Source organism: Oreochromis aureus, linkage group 20 (assembly GCF_013358895.1).
Source record: "Oreochromis aureus strain Israel breed Guangdong linkage group 20, ZZ_aureus, whole genome shotgun sequence".
NCBI lineage: Eukaryota > Metazoa > Chordata > Actinopteri > Cichliformes > Cichlidae > Oreochromis > Oreochromis aureus.
Genome location: NC_052961.1, coordinates 22679098 through 22699456, shown reverse-complemented (window position 1 = coordinate 22699456; position 20359 = coordinate 22679098). Strand labels below are relative to the sequence as shown.

The 20359-nt window shown below is 39.6% G+C and overlaps 1 protein-coding gene across 2 annotated transcripts in view; it reads left to right on the top strand.

Moving 5' to 3' along the window:
• Nucleotides 1-20359, top strand: part of pex14 (peroxisomal biogenesis factor 14) — a 44887-nt gene that overhangs the window by 3858 nt on the left and 20670 nt on the right. For both annotated transcript variants that reach the window (XM_031726446.2, XM_039604681.1), the window contains one exon: nucleotides 15526-15610. In XM_031726446.2, the coding sequence (XP_031582306.2) occupies nucleotides 15526-15610 (85 nt within the window). The remainder of the gene's footprint in view (nucleotides 1-15525; nucleotides 15611-20359) is intronic.

Genomic DNA, 20359 nt, shown 5'->3' with positions numbered 1-20359 from the left:
TTTATCTGGATGAGAGGAAAGGGAGTGCTGGCAGGGTTGGAAGGGCAGGAAAGAAGGAAAAGCAGTCTCTCTCACTCACACACGCTCTCTCTCTCACTCACTCACACACACACACACACACATAGATTTGCATAACATCTATGTGCACATGTGCATGTCAGACTGGGGACACCAGTCATGTTAACAGGTTCTGACTCACCTCGCCCAGATCAGCAGGCCCTGGCACACTGCACGGCATGGACCCTCTTCAGTGGCAGGAGGGTCCAGCTCAGGGGCCGGTGCCACAGCCTCTGCCACTATACCAGGCCAGACAGGGATATCTGGACCTGCAGGTTAGAGCGAGAAGAAGGGGTGGGAGAGCCTGCGTGAGTGTGTGTTTCATGGTTGACTGGTATACCAGTCGCTGCCAGCCGCTGCTATTGCCTCTGGCACTGCTGTTTGCTCACTCTAACCCCGACCGCCTCTGTCTCAAATCCCCACCCCACCTCCTCCCACCTTCCACTCATCCCTGCCATGACCATTACCCCAGCCAGTCTATTACTAGTCTTTCCCCAGTCTCTGTGCTCTCTCTCCCTGTAGTGACACCCTGCGCTTACCCCTCATCTTCTTCAGACACTGTCTCTGACTGCCTTTAAAATCACCCAAACACATGACGATGCTATTAATGAGCAAAAATTCCACTGACCAAATGAGAATACCGGAAGAAATTGGCAAATATATTTGCGTAATATAGATATTTTGACAGGTTAACCAGATCTATTGGAATAAAATTAAAATTTACTTCCCCAAAATAAGATGCATTATAGTTTTTATGCATTTATATTTTAAAATGTTTACATTTCTTTTCTCCTGTTAGAAACTATATGATATGAAAGAACAGTTAGGATGAATTTGGCTTTGTACTTGTGTACTTTAAAGGTACATTTTTATTTTAAGTTTTTAATTATTGTCCTGAATAATAAAGTTAAAGTTGTATATTTCTTGTTAGAATTCTTGCTCCTTAATTTCCTTTGAACCGATTAACTCGGAACTCTTTGGAAATACTCTCACTACCTCGGATCACAAACTAAAGGGTCACGTGTCATCGCTAAATGCAATTCTTACAGATTTAGGTTACCGTTTACCCCGTTCTTTACTCTTTGCACTGAAAAAAAAAAACCAAACCTCAGTTTAAGAAGTGCATATTTGTTTGTGGGTATGAAAGCGTGTGGTTTTTTTTGTTTGCAGTAGGTGCTTCTGTACCTTTTGCACATGTAGACACAGATAGTGTGAACTGGGCGTGTTTTATGTGTTTAGGTTTGGGGATTTTAGTACAGCAGAGGGAGGGGAAAAAGAACGGTAAGAAGAACAAACCCCCGGTCTCACAGCAACTTCAAAAGCTCTCCTTCCCCAGGATATTAAGCGACTGTGATGAAAAATTTAGCAAGCGTTAAATAAGCCGCTTTGAAGTGATCTGTTTTGGCTCAGCAGTCTCCAAATTTCCGTAGCCCCTCTGCAAAAGCCATCTCGCTACAGAGAGGGAATAAAAGGAACAGTGTGTTAAGTGCAGAAGTTGTGGGGGACCTGGCTGGTTGGCAGAGGACCTGCCAACAGTAATTGGTGTGGCCAAAGACATGAAGGAACCACTGCTGCCGCTGTCCCCTTTTGTTGTTCTCTGGATCGTTCTCTCCTCATTTCACCTCTCCCTTCCCTGATGGGTCTTTTGCTGAGTCCCGTGAGTTGCAGGCAGACAGATGTTGCTCATATGTTTGAGTTTTTTTTTTCCTCACATATGCGTGGGTGTAGCACAAATGTAACACAGTGGTGATACCAGGAAGTCAGAGGTTACTCTCGGGTCTTGACTCAGTTATTTTTTGCCCTCAATGACTTTTCCCATGGAACATGTGTTTAAAGGAGATGTCTCCTTTTAATATCAGTTTACCCTAAATATGCATGTATGTGAGTGAGTGTAGAAATCTTCAAAAGATTTCTACAAGTTAACCTAAAAATGTACATACAGTAGATTTTTTTTTTTTTTTTTTTTTTACACTTCAGCCACCATAAAGCAAAGAATAACAAGAAGTGAATCTCTAATTTGACAATCATATTTCAATTCATTTCACATCCATCACTCTTAAAGCTATTATTTTAATTTTTTTTTCACAACTCCAGGTTTCAACATGCTCCAAATTAATTATTGGGGCAGAATAAGAAATGGGAGCCAGTAATGAGCCTGCTATAGTAACTCCATTCTGTCAAGGAACTAGGCTACCATTTAGTTAGTCAAGGGATCCTTCTCTGAGATTTTCCTTTTTTCCTCTTTGCTCATTACTTTAATTGTAATTGTAATCCTTTATTGGAGCTGTCTGCAGTAAAGGAGAGTTATGGTCCGAGTGGGGGCGCGAGCCATAGAGATATTTCATGATTATTGGGGAAGACGGTCACTAGGTGGCAGCCACTAGTTCGGCCTTGGTGTAATTACTGAGTGGGAAGTGATGGCAAGATATTCTGTGGGTGTGTGTGGATTTGTGTGGATGTGTATGCCAAAGGTGGGGGAAGAGAGATTTCTTAAAAAGTAGTGCACTCCTTGAAAGAGAGAGGTCTGATCAACCCGATCAACTGCTATCTCATAGTCAATAGTCTCTGTATCCTGTCATGCTTACTGTAAACATGCGACACACTCTGCAAAAAGCACAGATCAAAGAGGTGTCGAAAGCGTCCGCCTTCGTGTTTTTGTGGTGATTCTAAATAAGTAAGTTCGTTTAAGATGTAATCTGCAAGCTGTATTCACACTGCAAGGCAGTGCAAGGTGATGTAATATAATGCGTAGTGGGGGTGGGGATTAAGTGGTATGGCACTGTGTCTGTGTGTGTCTGTGTATGTCTCTGTGCCCGCACTTTTACAAAAGGAACATCTGCACGGCACAGTCGGGTTTAGTGGTCGCGGGGAAGTTTTCCCTTTGAAAAGCATCAAGGCTCAATTCTCTTTTTCACAGCGCTCATTGTGCATCATGCACTGTTTGTTTCAGTGGTTAATGACACAGGAAGGGCCCTCCATTTTATTGTTGCTGTGTTGCACTTTTTCCCCCTCCTCGCCCAACCCGGCAGCCAGCCTCCTTAGAGGACTCTGTATGAATTCTCACTGTCATGTCCAAGGACGAGTGGCGCAGGGTCAGCTAATTGCTTTTATGATTATGATTTCACGTCAGATTTATCGTGCATGCTCGGAGCACATCTTCCAGGTCCTGCCGACGTTGCTGGCTTGGATGGGGGGAAAATGAGTTTACAGCTTCTGGCTGTGACTTCTTGTTTAAGTGCAGGTCACACTTTTTGACTCATTAGAGTTGAACGCAGGGGGTGAATCACGGTGGCTTTTCCTGTAAAAGCCTCTGTTTTCTATGTCAGTAACTGTACTTGTTTTTCTCATATCTGGCCACAAAAGAGCATTTTCTTACTTGGCCTTCAACATGTGCTGAAGTTTGGAGGTCATGAGCGAGGAATGACACAGACAAAGATTTTGGTTTTTCTGTCGTTTGAACTTTTTATGAGCCATAAATCCCTCATCTTCGTTTCTGTTCGCAAATGAAATCATTACGCTTATTCCCCTGCAGAATGCCAGAATTATCAGTTGACTCCTTTTTGATGTTGGTGATGGTTCCACCCACCTCTTTGAAAGGGATGAGCACAGATGAGTCCAACCCATTTTATAAATTATTTTTATTTTGTGGTTTCTGCCTTGTGTGCTGAGCCGGACTAGATCCCAATTGCCAGCCCCAGACAATAGCGTTTTCAGTCTTTTGACGAAAGCGCCGCAAGGCTTTCAATTCACTGTAAAGTTCCCAGTAAATGAAGAAGCAGCTGTTGCCACTGTATGTCAAAAATAAGCACCTTTTTTTTTGTAGATGGAGTTTAATGTCATAACCGTGGCTCTTGATTTGTTGCTGTAATTTGACCTCGTTCTGACCTTCCTGGCTGGGCCGCAGTGTGACTAGTGACAGATGCAGCCTGGGAATATGGTTTGGATAGTTTTCCAATGCGCAGAGGAATGTTGAAGTTAGTTTTACGCAAAGTTCATTTTGGAGACATATGTAAAGTCTGTGATTAAGCTGAATTCAATAAACTTTAATGAATACTTAGAACTTTATTTGTAGGGTTTTTTGTCTCTGCGAGTATATTAATGTAAACAGCATGGTAACAGAGCTGTAATTTCCTATTCTCCCACAATTTAGTGAACTGTCACAATATGTTTACTTAAGAAATGACAGAAATACGACACCAGTTTAATTACAGCGTAGTCATTTTGCCTCAATATACTTGGGAAAGTGGTCTTATTGAGCTGAGCTTCCTTTATACTCTCTATTCTGCTTTGTAATTACTTCGGCTTGATTTATCATCTTTTCTTTGTGTTTATGGTTGTAAACTGCTCGAGTGAGTAACTTGGTCTGAGAGTGGCTTGTCTCCTTGCAGCGAGGCTGGAAATCTCCTGATGAATCTGAGATGTCTCTGCTGTCAAGACTGCTCACATCGCTCTCAGCCTCCAATGTCACTTTCAAGGCATAATTACACAAGTTGTGTTGATTAGTATGAGAAGCAATTACAGTGGCTTTCCGCTGCAAATGGAGAATGTGATGGCTCTTGATTGACACGAAGCATCCTGGCTTTAATAAGTAAATGACTATGGTAATTCAGGTACTGAGACCCTTTGATTTGTCAGCATCTTTCTCATTTTTGTGATGTCCTCGGATTTTAATGAACATGAATTTGATTGAATCCTCCTTCATTTCCCTTGTCCCTGCACCTGTCTGTCTCTCCTATCAGTCCACTAAATGCTCTCAGATGGGAGTCGTATGCTTTCGGAGCTATCCTAAACAGTCCTGCTGCCGATGCTGAATTATCTTTCTTAATAAATTCAGAGCGTTAAAAAAAAAAGAAAAAAGAAATGGATATCCTGCAATTTTGGCACACTATTAAAAATGCCTTTTAGCATATCGTGCTTTCACAAGTGTAGAAATCAGAGGAAAAATTATTTGTAATTGACACTTTGGGGAACATTTTTTTCTCTTTTTATCTTGCTTCCCAGTAAGTTATTAGCTGTTAATTTGTCGGCAAGCTCCCCTACAGCGCTAGATATTTGTTCAAATGCTGGGATCCCCTCAGTGCATTTGTAACTACACTTCTGAAAATGCTGCCCTGTCTAATTATGTAATATAATACTGCCTTTTAGGCAAGTTTCTTTTAATTGAATAATATTAGTGCTAACTAAGGATAAGCTATTGGAACGGCAATACTTAAAAGAGCTGTTTCTACCCTGTATGAAATGCACAGTAGTGCAGTGTAGTACCACGGCAATACAGCAGTCTGTGTGTTTTAGGTATTTGAATAAGAGCCAAACATTTATGCTAAAATTTCATTGGCCTAACCCTCAGTCTCATATTTCTTTCTTTGTAAACCACGGTTGGCCTAATCAAGTAATTCCCTGTTTGTCTTAGTAACCCCCTATAGAGTCATACATGCATACATATAATAAAATAATTTGCTCTTGCACTCCCTATCCCAGCTGTAATTTATATGGATTGAATGAGTGCTGCATTGTGGAAAAGCACGAGTGGACCAAATGCTCGTTTGTCACCTCTAATAAATGTTGGAATGTAAATTATGAACTTATGCTTCAGATGTAAATGCACTTTATTCCAGTCCTTAATGTAAACAGACCACTCCAATACATTAAGGGGTATGGGGGAGGGCAGAGGGATATTAGATTTGGAGTTTTTGACTGTTTTCACAATCAATAATAAGCACAAAAGAGGCTCGATGGGGAACATTATAACATATCTGAAGTCGCCTTCATAAATTATTGCATGAAAGCAGGCTTGTACACCCAAAATGTAAATACATTAATGTTATTAATAATGTAGTGACTAATAGTTCTATCAAGACTGTAATAGCAGTTTAATGGAATATGACAGCAAGAATGTATTACACTTCTTACATTTAGATGGGACCTCACATGACATTTATCAGAGATTTCTGTAACAATTTTTTTGATTATTTTGTTAAGTTAATTGCTTCTTTTTTCCCCCCCGAACGTCTTCTCTGGGAGAGGGGGCAAAAAAACTGGTAATGGATATTAATTAATATGTGTCAGTTTTCAGGGTTTGATTAAAAATAATGAAAGCAAAATGCTAATGGGATTTCAGAGTTTCTCTGTGTGTGGCGCCCTGAGATTGTGGCTTTATCTGAGAAATCTGAGAAAAAAAAAAAGATAGTATGCTACTCTGTAGGCTAAAATGAAAGTGACAGAATATAGAAACTAAGATAAAATGGAGCTAAAATGGAGCACTTGAACGAAAATATCACGCTCCAATTAGACTTTAGGTGTGGCTTAGACGTGTAATGCCAGTAAAAACTGTAAAACTGTTTCTGGTTGGAAAATGAAACTGGATCCTTGCACCTGCAGTTAAAGAGATTAAACAGATTTTTTTTTTTTTTAAAAAAGGGCCAAGTGAATAAATCTGACAAGTTGCTGTGTGTTGGTAAGTTGTTTTTTTTTCTGGTTACTGTCACATCTTTCTAAAACATTTTCTTGCCTCAAAGTCACCAAATATGATTTTATTATTTTCTTTCTTTCTAGAATAGTCAAGGCGCTTGCGTGTGTTTTCATGTTATTTTAAATTAGGCCTCCCTTGTTAACCTTTAAAATTAAGCACTTCATCAGGCACTGGTAATAGGTAGACTCCTTCGCCTTCATCCAGAGTCTTCTTGTTTGTGTCTGTATTTAAAGGTAGAGAGCAACTGTAAACCAGGAGTCAAACAGACAGTGACACAGTAGTTAAAAAATAAATAAATTAAATAAATAAATAGCCAATGGCACAACTGACAATTACCCAACACCTGGAGTGGCTCCCCTCCTCAGCATGTGCTTCAAGACTGTCAACTTCTTGTTAATGCAGTGATTAACAGGAAGATTGCATTTGTTTTCCTGTGCAGCTCTCCTGGCAGCAGCACTTTGCTTTCTCTTTGATTAAAATAGTAGATGGATGGATGCATTGTAGCTCTGTCATGAATTTCAAAAGAAAGGGTGACAAGGAGACGTTAGAAATGGAATAAATAGAGGCGAGGCTGAGGCCTTTCCGTCCTTTCCAGATTGTGTTTACTGTGGACTGTGGGATTTTAAGCGAGGTATTGGCGGCCTGCAATCCTGTGGAAAGAGTCAGCCAACTCTGACAGTCGCCCAGCGGCCTTCGGTTGTCTCCAAATTTCACTCACTCGCAGATTTTTTTTATTTATTTATTTTTTTCGCTTGTCTCTCCTTGTAGATTTTCTCCATTCTTTTAATGGCACTGCTACCTGTCTGTTCCCCCTCACATCTGTACGTGCTGCGTCATGGTTCCAAAAGTGTGTGGAAAGTGGTTTTGGGTATCATGGGGATGAGAAAAGGGGAAGTGAAGGGGCTTCGTCAAACAGCCTGTACTTTTAAAATACAGAGAGTGGCATTGTCGTGTGTTTTCTGTGTCAAGGTCGACAGAAAATGTCAGAACAGGTGTGCGTCTGCTGCTGAGCTGCTTGCCAACTCAGCCCCTTTTGCTGTAACACGCCACCTCGTGTGACATTATAGTGGTTCACTGCGGGTTGTCTCCTCTCTCTCTTTCTTTTGGAGGCGCATGGTAAAACATGTATTTTCCCCTGTCACCGCGTGACTTGATGTTCAGCTAAGATGGGTGTCGACGCCTAAACTTTGACCACTGCCTCTGATTGTCACGTAGTCATAAAGTGTTAAGATGCTGATTTGAGATCTAAAGGAAGAACATAAATCGTATAAATTTATGTGCTGTATGAGAGTCTCTTAAGTTTAGATTACCAGGCTGCCATGTTGCAAAACCTGAAAATTCTGTGTGCACTTCTCAAAAGAGAAGGATAACGTTTAGGCGGGGCACGTATAAACCAGATGTTACACATTTTATCACTTTATCACGGTGACTTTTTATAACTCACTCATCGTGTATCGTTATCTGGTTTACAAAGGTTAAACTAAATGGCTTTTTTTTTTATGAGCTGTCTTTTTTTTTTTCTCTCAGAATTAAAAAAGAAATACAAGTGGTACTTTTCTGGACCTGATGATTGCTGTTTTTTGTTTGTTTGTTTGTTTTGTTCTGTTTTTTGCTGTCAGCATCCCACTCTTTATGGTTTTCCTACTCTCGAGGTTAGACTCTAAGCGGTGGTTGGATGCCTCTGGAAAAAAAGAGAATTAGCCAACACATTTCTTTGTCACTTAGTGTGATCAGGAGCAGACTCTTGCCGCTGCTCTCTTTCTCCAAAACCAAACGAAGGCCTGCTGCCTTAAGTTTCCTCCCTGGTTCGATGTTTATTTCAGCCTGACTTGTCTACTACGGTAGATGTGTGGCCCATTGTCTTGGCAAGTGTGTCTAAATGTTTCTGACAGGTCTCAGTGAAAGACAGGCCGCAAGGGTAAACTGCCAACCCCACCCCTCGTATGCCACTTCTGCCAGCCCTGGCCAGTAGATGGCGATGTTCATCTTTCCTGGCTCTGTGCCTTCCTTGGCGCGTCTCCCTTTACACCATCCTTCCCCTCTCCTTCTCTCTGTGGAACTCACTGAGGAAAGAGGGGTCTAACCCTGTATGGAGGGTCATGCCACCAATTCCTGGTCCCCTTTGAAGACCATGAAATTGCTGATCCAAGACACATGATTAGTGCATTCAGCCTATTGACTGGAAAAGGGTTGACACACAATTACAATGTCACTGGAATGTCACAATCTGTCTAGTTGTCTTTCTGAGCATAGGCTTATCCAGTGGCACAGTGTACCCAAGAAGGAATAATTTGATCAATAAAAGGACACCTCTCTCTCTGTTGTCACTGGCCTCTCTATTTTAGTTTTATTAGTCAATTTGGCAGGCTAGCAGGACTGCACACAAAACGGATGCCAACTCTCTGCATCTTCGCCGCAGCTCTCGGCTTTATTTGCCTATCGTAGTGCTTCAGTTGTATGCATTACAGGATGTGTATGCATGAGTTTGTGTCCATGGATGGGTGCTTCCTCAGTGAGCAGAGCAGTTTTGGATGAACAGGGGAGGATAGGCTTGTCACTGTAAGTTGCTTGTGACGGAAGCAGCTCTTCTCCTGACACCACAACACAACTTCTGTGGTGTGTCGCTTGGACACAAGCTTCACGTTGTTTGCTGCTGGTGCCGCTTGCATTTTGCCTCAATCAACTAATTGAATGTGAAAGGCCGGCAGGCCCTGATGATGTGAAGGACAACACACAGAGCAGTGGCAGGTTTAAGAAAAGACCCTGTGCTTCTTTATGTTACCGTAGCAAATTGCGTCTCTCATTTCTCTTTACCAAAGAACTGGACTTATTTATTTAGATCTCTTCATATATATATATATATATATATATATATATATATATATATATATATATGCCATAATATAAATGTCTGGCCATTTTGTGTTAACCTCAGTGTATATTGTGTTATGAAATTTGCTATTTTAAAATGTTCAATAAAAACTGTGTTTTTGTTTTTTCATACCAGCAAAACCACTTTCTATTTCTTTCCATTCATCTAAGTTTTCATTGTAAACTTAACTGTTTATTGTTGTTAAAACATACATGAAACTGTTGCTGCTTTGTTTATTTTGTTTGTTTATTTTTTTGATTTTTCAAAAACATTTTAATGATAAGAAATTTTAAATCAGCAAGAAATGATCAGAAAGTTTCTGACAGTTTAGTATCTTTTATTCTATTTTAAACGTTTTTCTCGTATATTCGATTGGAGTCATTTTTAAACAGAACATTTTTCATACTCGACGCATTTACAGACCGCATTATGACTACATTTTTTTTTGCTACGCTGTGCGTAGATGAAGTTGCGTTGTGAGCATTTTCATGTTTTGAAAACGGTCACTGAAAAGCACACGGAGCTGCTTGTCACACAATGTCATCACTGACTGCGTAAGAAAGAAAAAAGAAAAAGCTTCGAATTACAGGAAAGAGGCACTGCATTAAAGAACAAAGGAGATCGATGGCAGTACATTAAATTTTATGCGAATGAAAAAAAAAATCAACTAATTAAAATTGATTACTCCTGCTTTGTAAATGTGTTTCTGAATTAAATTATTGTATGAAAACATTTTGACCAATCGAGGAGCTGAGGAAGTATCCATTACTGGATTGCAGCTGAGAAGGGGCTGGAATGTTTTGTGGTAGCTAAGTAGTTTGTTGTGCTTCGCTGCGACTCGCTTCTTGCACCCCCACTGCTAAAGTGCCATGGGTTAATCTCTGATGACCCTCATCTCTGAGAGCAGCTTCAAACTCATGGTTTGGGCCTTTTACCTGAATTAAAAGGAATGTATAGGCCAGGCAGTATTTTTGCCCAAAGTAAGTGAAAGTGAGGTGTCACTCACAGAGTCGCTCCTCTTTAGTCATCAAGGCTCTCGGGGCTCTCGGAGCCCCACTGGGGATGTCCTTATCTAAACAGTCATCTGTCTCACTAGTTTAGCAAGGGCAACCCCAGGCAGCACGACTGACAGTTGCACATTAAGAAATGTCAGATTTGGCTTTATAGAGTATCTGTCAAGCTAGTTTTGAATTGGCCGAGTGCCACGTGTTTGTCTTCATGTTTAGATCTCGCAAGAATAAACAAAGCGCGTGACTTTGTTGTTGCTTCATGTTCCGTTAAAACACGTGGTAGCTTCAACTACTCTTTCTTATTCTGCTCGTTCTGCAGAATGAGGATATTTTTTTTTTTACCCTGTACAACCGGCTCTTGAAAGAAGTTCAATTATTTTGCAAGTCAGTAAAAAAAAGAAGCCAATAAAACATTTTTCTTTTTTTGGACAATTCTGAACTTAAAGTTTAAAGGAAGTGAAACATTTCCAGCAAATTAAACACAGTTTTGAAATATAGTTTTACACTATTCTAAAAATTGCTTGTATTTCAAAAATAACACGGCAGCTTCCTCCCCCCCCCCCTTTCTTTTTCTTTGACAAGTGTAGCGTTATTCACAATATCATATTAAGTGCGTTTTTACCTTTTTGTCAGTGGCCTTGTCGAATACAGTCTACTGCGGCCCTCGGTTTTTCTCACCACTAAACTACTCAACTTTTCCATGTTTGTGATGACAGAACTTTGATAGGGAAATGCTGCTGAATGGAAAGTTTGTTCGCTATATGCAGTGGTCTTGAAAAAAAAAAAAAAAAAGCTCAATTTCCGTCCACCAACCCCCCCTTTACAAAAATTGCATAATATGCTTTTGATGTCATGATCGTAGCCTTGCCCATGGCTCTGACACTGATACAGCGCATGTTATTTTTAAACCTTTGCATAGCAAATGTCAATGAAGTTTTCCATGACCCTTTTTCATCTGCTGAAATGTTGACTCTGACCTTTAAATTTCAAAAGTTAGGATCATTCAATAAAGATTGACCACATTTCAGAGTGTAACACACAAAACGCCAACCCACTGTTATTTACCCCCGTACTCAAAATAACGTGTGAACAGATACAAAGTAGTTTAGAAAAGCCCACGTTTAACCAGTAATCCTTTATCAGATTTTGCTTATGCTGAAGACAAGTTTCGGTAATTGCTGCTCATTTCATTTTGTAGCGTTCTAACTTCTTTGAAAAAGCACTGCACATGAAGGGGCCGAGCAACAATGAGTGAGAAATGAAGGGTTCTTTTTGTACAGTCATTGTTAGAAAGATTCGTCTCCAGCAGGGCCCTTGAAGCTCCTGGAGTGTCTGAACAACTGTGGATGTTAGCTAAATGGCCAGCTCTGCACCTCACTTCCTGATGTCTCTCAGGGTCAGTAATTCCCTATAGCTGTTCCCAAGTGGCCTTGCTTTCTCCACTAAAGGTCACATTAAGGCGGGAAAGATGTCACAATTAGAAGGGCATTTAAAGCTGCTCTTTTAAAAAGATTAAAAAGCACTGTTGGCCACATCAAGCAGTCAGGCAACTAAAGGAAATACAATAATTGCATTAAAAGTTAATTCCTTTCTGGCAGGGCTCTGATATCAGAAAGGTATTGGGTTAAGTCATTTAAGACAGCTGCCCCTGATAGCAGATCATCCATGAAAGCACCAAATTAATATAGAGCTTCATTTTTCGCCGTCTCTCACTTTCTCCTGCTTTTGGTCCTCCAAACGTGTGTTTGGGGGGGAAATTTGAGACTAGCTTAACACAATTTTTGTTCATGTCTATCAGTCTGTTATTATATCAGGGGCACTTCTCCACAAATGTACAGGCCAGGGCAATTTGGAATGAATTGATTCACACTGAGCCCGAATTCTATACTTGCTAATGATTTCCTTTTAGACCCTCAATTGCACCCCCACCCAGCTTCTAGTTCCATCAAGTCCTGCAAATCTTTTCAATGTTGCAGACAAATTGTGTACATATTTTTGCAGAACAGATAAGGAGTAAAGAGTTGCTCAGTACATGCCAGTCATTTCCTGTTCAAAAATGTAAAAAGTTGATGTTGCACTCTTTTTTTTTTTTTGTCTTCTTCTTTTCTTTTCTTTTTTTTCTTTTTTTTGAATTGTTTGAAGTGTTTTAGATAAGAATATGTGATACCATGAGACTGTGGATGGAAAATCTTGAGTTTTGGTTTTTGTTTTTTTTTAACTCTGGTATGGTATCTTTTATCAAAGCGTTCTTGTTTATTCCAAGAAAGTTTGCAACCCTAAAACTGCATTTTTACCGTATTGCACAGTAATTGCTCGATAAGTGGCGGTTTGAGTTGGCCTAAATAATTCAGACTGAAAACACAAATCTTTTCTCTCTTCTCAGATGTCTTTTTAATTTCTCGTGGTTAAAATTCTGGTTACTTTAAAACTGAAACTAGCTACAAATACAGAAACCAGCCCAAAGAATCAATTGTAAGATATACCACGAATTGGTGTCTGATGATTGAAAGTCTGAATTTCCCAGATGCTCACACCTGCTCTTGAATTCCTGTAAAATATCCATAGGTGGGTCTTACGGTATATTATGGTTAAGTGCCGTTACTAGTTGGGGCAAAAACGTACAACTGGTTACATGGATTCCCTCAGGCGTCTATCCATGTGGTTCGAACGTAATTGGATTTCAGCCTCATTTCTCACAATTCAAGGTATCACAGTTGTAATTTTCAGACAAGTGCAGTGCAAATTCTTGTCCAATTCAAACTCAATAACATTTCTGTAATCTTGTCCGTTCATCAAGTTCACTCTCTTTAAGTGTGTTGGTTAATGTTATCTCTTTCTGTGATTGAGTTTTCACCTCTTTTTCGGCTTTACCTGACACTTTATTGGTTATCTGGTTTGCAAAGATTATCGCTCTTAACATGGAGCACTCTGGTGCATTAGGAGTTGAACCTTTACAAGAGGTTTTACAAAGAAGCCTAATTGTTCTTCGCACCAAAAATCATTTACCAGTTTCCTGCAAGGAAGGAAATTCGCCTCATTTCTGTTTTAGTTATTTATGCTGTCTACTCAAATGCGCCTTGTACTGTTATCCATCTTACCCCCACCCCCCTAAAAGCCCCAGTTGTGTGCTACCCAACACTATAACTGGGGTGATCCATAAGTCAATAACAAGACTGAAATCTGTGCAATGTGGTTATAATTGATTGAGATGTCTGGATGGAACTTGTGCAAAGCATCTATGTCATCTGCTAAGAAGTGCATTTTTCCTCTCCCTGAAGATCTACCACAACAGTTTTAACCAAATGGACATTTGCCTCATTAGTTTGCCGCTGAGCTAGCTGCGGTCCTTACTAAGATGTCACACTTACGCCTGTTAACGCTGATACAATTTTCTTGTCAATATTGTGCTACTGAAATTTTAAGCGAATGTAAACAAGGACTGCTCATTCAGCATATTCTTTCCCTGTTAGGTCATTACCTCTCAGCGGGCCTCCTGTATATAACTCTGTTATTTACCGTAATAAATATTGGAGTATTAGATTTTAGTGTGTTTATTATCTCTAGTTTCTGCCATTACCACATGCTGTGTCTTGTGGTAATGGCTCACTGACTTGGACAGTGAGCGCCTTGCAAGCACTAGAGTGATTTTGTCTTTTTTATCAAAGGGATATTTTCTCTGTGTTTTGACTGTATCTTTTGGCCCAGAACATCAGTTAAGGGGTCACCATGCAAATGGTTTAATGTGGTTGTCACAATGAAGGTTCCGGGTGACTGGCTTTAATAAGCCCTCAGCATATATAGAGATCCAGGAAATTCCGCACCTCTTGCGTAACCCTTGTGTACATCAAGGTCACCGTGGTGTCCCAGTGAAAATGTAGATTAGTGTCTACATCAGTTGTGGCAGCGATCTCATGAAATCAAAGTGGTGCATTTTAATGAAAGGTTCACTGGGTTGTATAAAGAAGAAATGTTATTATTATTCAGATGCTCATTTTAGGTTTGTTTGTAATCCGCGTTTGATAAGTTTCTTAAAGATGCCTGTGCTATAATTCTCTACTGTACTGTGTGCTTGTGACAGAAATCTCACTTTTTAAACAGCTTCCCTGCCACTCCTACCACTTGGACAAGTTTAAACTGCAATTCTTTTGGATTGAAACAGGTTCTTAGTATATGCAATGCATTACCCAAAATGAATTACCACTGGCAGGGCGCTCAATCACTTTGTATCTTTCAACACTAAGAGAAAAGAAGAGTAATCAAAACCTTTCAACCTATTAGAGGGATGACTTTTACAATTGAATCACGGGGACCACAGGTGCGATAATAAGTCATCGAAACCTCCTCTCTAGTGTGTTTCCCCGTTCTCTGTGTTCTTACATATTTATCTATTTTAGGAGGCGCCACTTCATGGCGCCCACTTCAAATTTATGTTTTAATGCCATTTGAGGAAGATTTTTTTCCCTCCCTCCAATTCTTGGAAATGCATACTGGGGTGGAAAATTAAGGTGCATCTCGAAGGAAAACATAATAGAATCGATGAACGCAATGCACTTAAAACTACTGGTGTTCTGATGCTATTTAACGTTCTAGTGCATTAACGTTTCAAGTCATTACAACATTCAGGCTGGGTGATTTGATCATGGCAGGTTTTTAACTGGAAGAATTACAGAAGTTTTCAGCCTAGGATTCTCAAGTTATTAGATACAAATGATCACCTCTGCATTAAGTATAGATTTTCTTCCACTCCGCACTTAAGAATGGAAGTTTGTCTTTAAGAGGGTAATAGCAAATTAAGCTCCATACTCCATTTGTCCAGCACTCTTGATGGGCTAATTTTATAACTGCTGATTTGGTCATTCCCCACATTTAGCTGGAAAGTGGTCAGGTGGTCTTTTTCCTCACTGCTGGGTGTGGGGGGAGCGTAAAAGCAACTATCAAATGGAATCCATTTAAGGTTTTTCTTTTTTTCCTGTGGGGTTGGACTGATAATGAACCTTTTTCTTAAAGGTCTAGACTGTTGTTTGTGCTGTGAAAAGCATCAGTTTGCTGCAAAGCTTATCTTCTTCCTCTCATGTTATATCATTACGAGGGATTAAATCACATTTGTCTCTCCCCAGATTACCACTGCTATACAATTTCTACAGAACCCAAAAGTACATCAGAGTCCCTTGGCCCTCAGAAAAGCCTTCTTGAAGAAAAAAGGTGAGAGACTTCTCATTTGCTTGATTGATGCTGAAAGCTGTGAACAGTATACATAATTTGGGGGAAAATGGCTGTGGTATTACAATCAGTATGTTTATTCACAAAATGTGGTTGGCAAAGATACAGATGCTATTTTTTGTAAGATCATTCTGTTGGGGTCAAAGGTTGTGGCCATGGCTCTTTGCCTTCAGGGGGGTCTAATAGGGGTCGATTTAGCTTCAGAGAACATGATTCAGGCCCTGTGAATAAATGACACACCAGTCTGGATGCTCCTTTGGGTTCAGGAAAATTAATATTGACAAACTCCCTCTGCATTTTCAATGGAATTATCAATATTGCCTTCCAGCATTTTAACCCTTTTACTTAATTTAACAGTTATCGTAAATTTGAGGCCCGGCACGAGGAGGTTTTCTAAGCAGGGGAGGTTGGAATGTTTGCTGGCTCTTCACTTTCTTTGCAATTCATTGAGATATTTCTAACACACAGTAGAATATTGTTTGTGCAATAAAAGTTGCAAAAAGCTTTATTACTCTGAACTCATTTAAGTCAGTTCAATATAATGCAGCAGTAGAACTGCAGTGTTATGCCATGTATTTATAACAGTCAGCCTATGGCTGAGCTGTAATAGTATGTAGTGTGTGTGTGTGTGTGTGTGTGTGTGTGTGTGTGTGTGTGTGTGTGTGTCTTTTACCTTGGATAAATGCTTTGTGGGGAGTGTTTTTATTTAAATTTGCAGTGAGACAGTTCAGTATGTGGGGACTGTACTTGTACAGCACTTAGGGACTTTGCATTCAGTGTTTAGAGTAGCCAAACAGTGAAAAGTGAGCCTAAAAGCTCTGTGACTACGAAAGGTAACCTGAAACCAAATCCATGGTTGCCGGCTGCTACTACACTCATCTCATATGGCTCTCTTGATATCATTTGAAATGTATTTTTTTGGTCTTTTTCTTTCATTATTAACAACTAAGGCATGTTATCAATCTGCCGTTGGTTAATTGAAATGTAACAAGGCCTCATTATTGTCAAAGGATGCCATGCTGCACCTTATTTTCTTCTTACTTTCAGCCTTGATGCAAACTCCACGGAGCTCCACTATCCAAATCGGTTTGCTCTTACTGCACTTTAAGTCCATGAAATATGTATGACGCTTTAATGCAGATTTATTTTGGAAAATCGGTTCCGCTGTAGATCTAAACAAGAACTCTGGATTTGCATAAGGACATCGATCTTACAGAGAGAGAGATGGGAGATATGGGCAATGAAACACTAAGCACAAAGTATGTTTGAGTAGCACTCTGCAGTATTCTCAGGATAACTCTTGACTTGTACAGTCATACAGCAGTGAACCTGGAAGTTGTTTAAATCCAATACTCAAGCTTTGAGATTTCTCCTGTTTCAGGAAAAAAGCTCTACTGTTACCCTCGTGCTTTATTAAATCAGTTGCTTTGTGTTTTTGTGATTTTTATTTAAGTACAGTAATTTTTTGTCTTAGAGATCGACGTCAATCATATTACAGGAAATTATGTCAGGAATAGGCTTTTTTTAAGCTGCGCTTGAAACCTAGATATTGTACCGCAATGCTGCTTAGTAAGGAACTAATCTTAGTTGACTGCTAAAAATAAAAGTTAAGTGTACTTTAAGTGATGAATCACCTGTCAGATCCTTTTCATCAGTATACCACATTTCTTGATTGAAATATTTCTTTGTGGGAATTTAAACAAAATAACTTTATCGCGCCGGTGTTTGTGTTAATTCATAAATTATTGCTATGAATTGCACTTCTCGGTTACATTCATAGTAACAAAATAAAATGAAGCATCAGTACAAAATATCTTTTAGTCTTTGTTCATCTTCTCAGAAGCATCGACATCGACACTGACAAGAATTTGATTTTGAAACTTTCCGTTTTCCACCCATAAGACACGTTGGTAAGCTGAATCAGATTAGTAATCTTGTTCATTGGTGACTGCTTGCTGAGCCACAATAAGCTTTTATACAGGCGGCAGTAGGCCTGCGCTCAGACTTTTGCATGCTCCTGTACCCAGCATGTATTGTCCTTTCAACCTTTTGACAAAGAAACTCAATCATCATCCTCCTTCTCCCGCAGTCACCACAGCAAATGTGTCAGTCTTAATTTCTAATACAGTTTAATGTCATATTTATGTAAATACTTCTGGATTTTACTCTATATTAACAGCCAGAAATGTCAAAGCACACATAAAATGAAACAATACCATCTCCTGGTAGAGTGGAATTTAAATTGGATTCCTCTTGCTGCCAGTACTTACGCTGGACAGCTGATGAAGGGGAAAATAGGGCCCACTTTGATTGCATGTTGCAGAATCTTTACACAATAATCTCAGTCGTGCATATTATTTCCCAGCGCATTTGTGCCCTAATCTGCACTGAAGGATGCCTCTCTGGTTACATGTCTGTTTTTTCCAAAGAGAGCCTAATAGTGTGGTTTATTTCAATATTCATTGAAAAATATAATTTTCTGTTTTCCTTCAACTGTCAATTTCAGGGTATGAATTGGCAATTATGCAGTCCAATATTTCAAGCTGCCCTTCTCGAGTCCTTGAAGTTGAATAAACTGGCTGAAATATTGAAACTTTGTCACTTTGATGTAATATAAATCAAGATTTAAACCCAGAGATGCTTTTTTCCCTGGCTTTTACAGAGGAGTGAGGAAATGAATTGCATTTTAAACTGTCATACCGCAATCTTGAAGCAATTTTGCCTTAGTCGTTGACTGCCAAGATCAAGTAAATTTTATTGTGTTTGAGTGAAATATAATGCGCTAGACTCTCATCTAGTGAATTGTGCCATCTATGTCTTCTTCAATTAACAGATGCAGCAACTAAAGAGACTAACCCTCCACTTTGGCACCACCATTTAACCCAGACAATTAGCAGTTACACACATAATTACCAAAAAAAAATCTAATTCTCAGAACAAAGTCAACAACATTTTCCAGTTCTCAGTGTGTCACTTTGACCGTGGGACCTAAGGTGACATCACCCGGCCGCTCCTAGTTTGACAAACCGGAGGTAATTTGTTTTGGAAAGTAAACACAGGGAGTGTACAGGTAATTTCAGCATGTGAAACATGTACAGGGCATTCGGAGTTGGTGAGATATAAATGATGGCGTGACTGTTTTTATTTATTTATTTATTTTAATAACGTCTCAGTTGTTATTGAGTTGAATAAATAACCCTAAGAGATTTCACCCTGAGAAGTGGGCCAGTGATGGAGGGTCAGGGGAAACAGAGGTAGGCTTTTGGTCTATTACCATACCTGCTATGGAGGTAAGAGTAAGGTTCATCATCCCAGATATTAATAGGATGCTGTTTGTAAGTGGGGTTATGTGACTCACCTCTCGGACAAAAATGACAATGACCAAGGCCTGCATGGAAGGTAAAGGGATTGATGTGGTTATAAATTACTCCACGGCGCCACCTAGCCTAGGCCTTGCCCACTTTGTCATCACTACAAGGCGATAAAGCAGGGAAATGAGAGCAGAGTCCCCTTTTTTAATACATAAATGAATACTCTATGAGAATGGTCATTATTTAGGGGCAATGTTCAAGCTGTTGAACAGAACCAAATGACATGTAGAATCTCCCTCGGCAGTATAGCTTGGGAAACAGTTTGAACTTCTCCTTAATAACCCATTGACCTCCATCTATTTATGACCCCTGGCTTGCATTTTTTTTCCATAATATTCAAAATGTAAGTAATTTTCACTCAAGGGCAACTTCATAGTTCAGGCCTTGGAGGACAGCGAAAAAGGCATTCACCTTTTACCACACAAAATATTTTAGTAAGCAATTCTTATAATTGGCTGTCCAGGCTAGGTCTTGACCCATAAAGTCCAGAAGTGCCAGAATTGGAGAAATAGATTTAATGCTAGAGCCCTGCTGCCTCTTTGCCCTTAAAAAATACCCAGAGAATATGAGCCAGTGAAAATAGAGCTGTAAATAACCTGACGAGCAATGGGTTTTCCTTTAAATAAATACCGATCAGGTTTATGTTGAAAGACAATAGAAAACGTAGCCCAGATATGCAGTTTACAGTATTTATAGCTGTAATATCGAGGTGCCAGCACCGTAATTTCATGCCCCAATGAGAATGGCAAGGTCAAAGCAAATGCTTTGGCAGAGCATCTGCTAATACGGTGACTCATAAACAGGCACTGCGTGTATCAGGTGCACCAAATAATACAGTATAATGAAATACAGAATAGCTTTCCATTATTGTTCTTTTTTATGGTGTCGTCATTAGGTGTAATTTATGTCTTAAAAAATTCATCTCCCCACAGGTCGATCTGAAATGGGGGTCCAGGGGTCATTCCACAGGTTTTGGAACCCATAATAAATTTCACAATCCCTTTTTTGTCTTTTCCTTTTATATGTAAAACTCACTTTCACCTTGTTCCTTTTTCTTTGGGATCTGAGGGCTCTTTTGTTTGCTGTTGTCTTCCCCCACGGCAATAAACAGATCAGAGCCTCAAACACAACTTAGCAAGCTGTAATTTCACAGGAAATCAGCTTTTGGAATTTCCAGGTATTTTATTTTGATGTTGGGTAAAAAACAAAAACCTTTCATTTGCTGCGTAAACAACAACAAAGATGTGAAGAGCTATTAACATGTACATATATTGGTCTCAACAGCAGCCTAAATGTAGTTTTTTGTTTCCTTTTTAAAGACCTTAAATTTCAAGGTGAAGGGAAATTTCCTTTTTTTGTC